This window comes from Pterocles gutturalis, unplaced genomic scaffold (genome assembly GCF_000699245.1).
Source record: "Pterocles gutturalis isolate BGI_N339 unplaced genomic scaffold, ASM69924v1 scaffold8680, whole genome shotgun sequence".
NCBI classification, from domain to species: Eukaryota; Metazoa; Chordata; class Aves; order Pterocliformes; family Pteroclidae; genus Pterocles; species Pterocles gutturalis.
Genome location: NW_010143366.1, coordinates 21,988 through 23,537, shown reverse-complemented (window position 1 = coordinate 23,537; position 1,550 = coordinate 21,988). Strand labels below are relative to the sequence as shown.

The window sequence follows — 1,550 nt, the reverse complement described above, 5'->3', positions numbered from 1 at the left end:
CTCTGGGTCCCCTGAGACCTCCTCCTCCAGGTCCTCTGCTGAGTTTTGGCTGTTGCAGTACATCCTTCATGCCAAGCCTTTATTTCTTGCTCTGTTTTCCCTCTCTCTGGAGCCTGTCTCCTTCCCTTGTCTGTCTCTCCTCCCACATCTCCTTTTCCATCTCCATCCTCTTAGCCCATCCATCTGTCAGCACCCGTGAGGCCATCCCATGCCCAGCTGGGGACCAGGTTCCCGTGTGGTGGCAGGGGACCCAGCAGGGGTTTCTCCCCCGGCGGAGCACTTCAGGGGGGCTCAGTGGGGTAACTCTGTTCTCTCCCCCAGGCCAGCCCCAGGTGCGAGCATCCCCGCAGCCCCCCAGCCTCCTGCTGCAGAACGGTGCTGGGCGGTCCAGGCGGTGCCAACGGGGAGGCGGGGAACGGGGTGTTCCGCCCAGTCCCCAGCGCTCAGAAGCCCCACCGAAAGCTGCAGTCGCACCACTCCATCAACAGCCAGAACAGCAAGAAGAGCAAGGGCAGCTCCAAGTCAGCCTCCTCCCACATCCCTATTGAGGCACAAGAAGGTACGGGCTCTCCCCGACCGGTCCCTTTCCAGCCGTTCTCCTCTGGCTCTGCGTCCCTTGGGGTCTCTCATGTAGCATCCTTCCAGCCCAAACGGGACCCCCAGATCTGGGCACTTGCTGAGTTCCCATCCTGGCAGCCTTTTCCAGGGTGGGTGTTGAGTAGGGTCATCTGTGTCCTCCAAAATGGGTCTCTCCTGGGGTCTGGGCATGTCCTAGGCAGCTGGGCACATCCCTGGGCATTGAGGCAGACCCTTGGAGCAGTGCCTGGCTCCAAGCCCCTCTTCCCATCCCTTCCATTAATTCCCAAGGGAGGATTCCCACCCCTATGGGGCTCAGCATCCATCTTCCCAGCCCCTCTTCCCATCCTTTCCATTAATTCCCAAGGGAGGATTCCCACCCTTATGGGGCTCAGCATCTCTCCACAGGGTCCTGTCTCTCCCAACCAGTCCCCTCCACCCTGCCCACTCTCTGGCCATTCCTCCGCAGACTGCTGTGTCCACTGCATCCTCTCCTGCCTCTTCTGCGAGTTCCTGACCCTCTGCAACATCGTGCTGGACTGTGCCACCTGCGGCTCCTGCACCTCCGAGGATTCCTGCATCTGCTGCTGCTGCTGCAACTCGGGCGAGTGCGCGGACTGCGACCTGCCCTGCGACATGGACTGCGGCATCATCGACGCCTGCTGCGAGTCGGCCGATTGCCTGGAGATCTGCATGGAGTGCTGCGGGCTCTGCTTCTCCTCCTGAGGGGCTGCATCACCGCGGGGACCAGCAGTGGGTCCCCAAAATCCCTCCTGCAGCAGCCAAGGGTCCAGGCGGTCTCCGAGCCAGTGGTGGGGACACCCAGGTGTGAAAGGCTGAAAAACAGAGCCTGGCGAAGGAGGAGAGCAATACCCCCCCATTGCAAACCTCATCCTCGGAGCCGGCAAGCTGGGCTCAGATCCTGCCTGGGGAAGGGTGAATCCGTGGGGACCCTGGGGACAGCCAGCATCCCG

The 1,550-nt window shown here is 61.9% G+C and overlaps 1 protein-coding gene across 1 annotated transcript; it reads left to right on the top strand.

Annotated features, from left to right (window-relative positions):
• Positions 1-321: 321 nt before the first annotated feature.
• LOC104469961 (myoD family inhibitor-like) lies at positions 322-1,302 on the top strand (the record flags this gene model as incomplete). Its single annotated transcript, XM_010084710.1, is given in 3 exon segments — positions 322-382; positions 384-559; positions 1,046-1,302. Coding segments are annotated over 3 exon segments (494 nt in total), but the record flags the coding sequence as incomplete, so codon positions are not given.
• Positions 1,303-1,550: the final 248 nt, after the last annotated feature.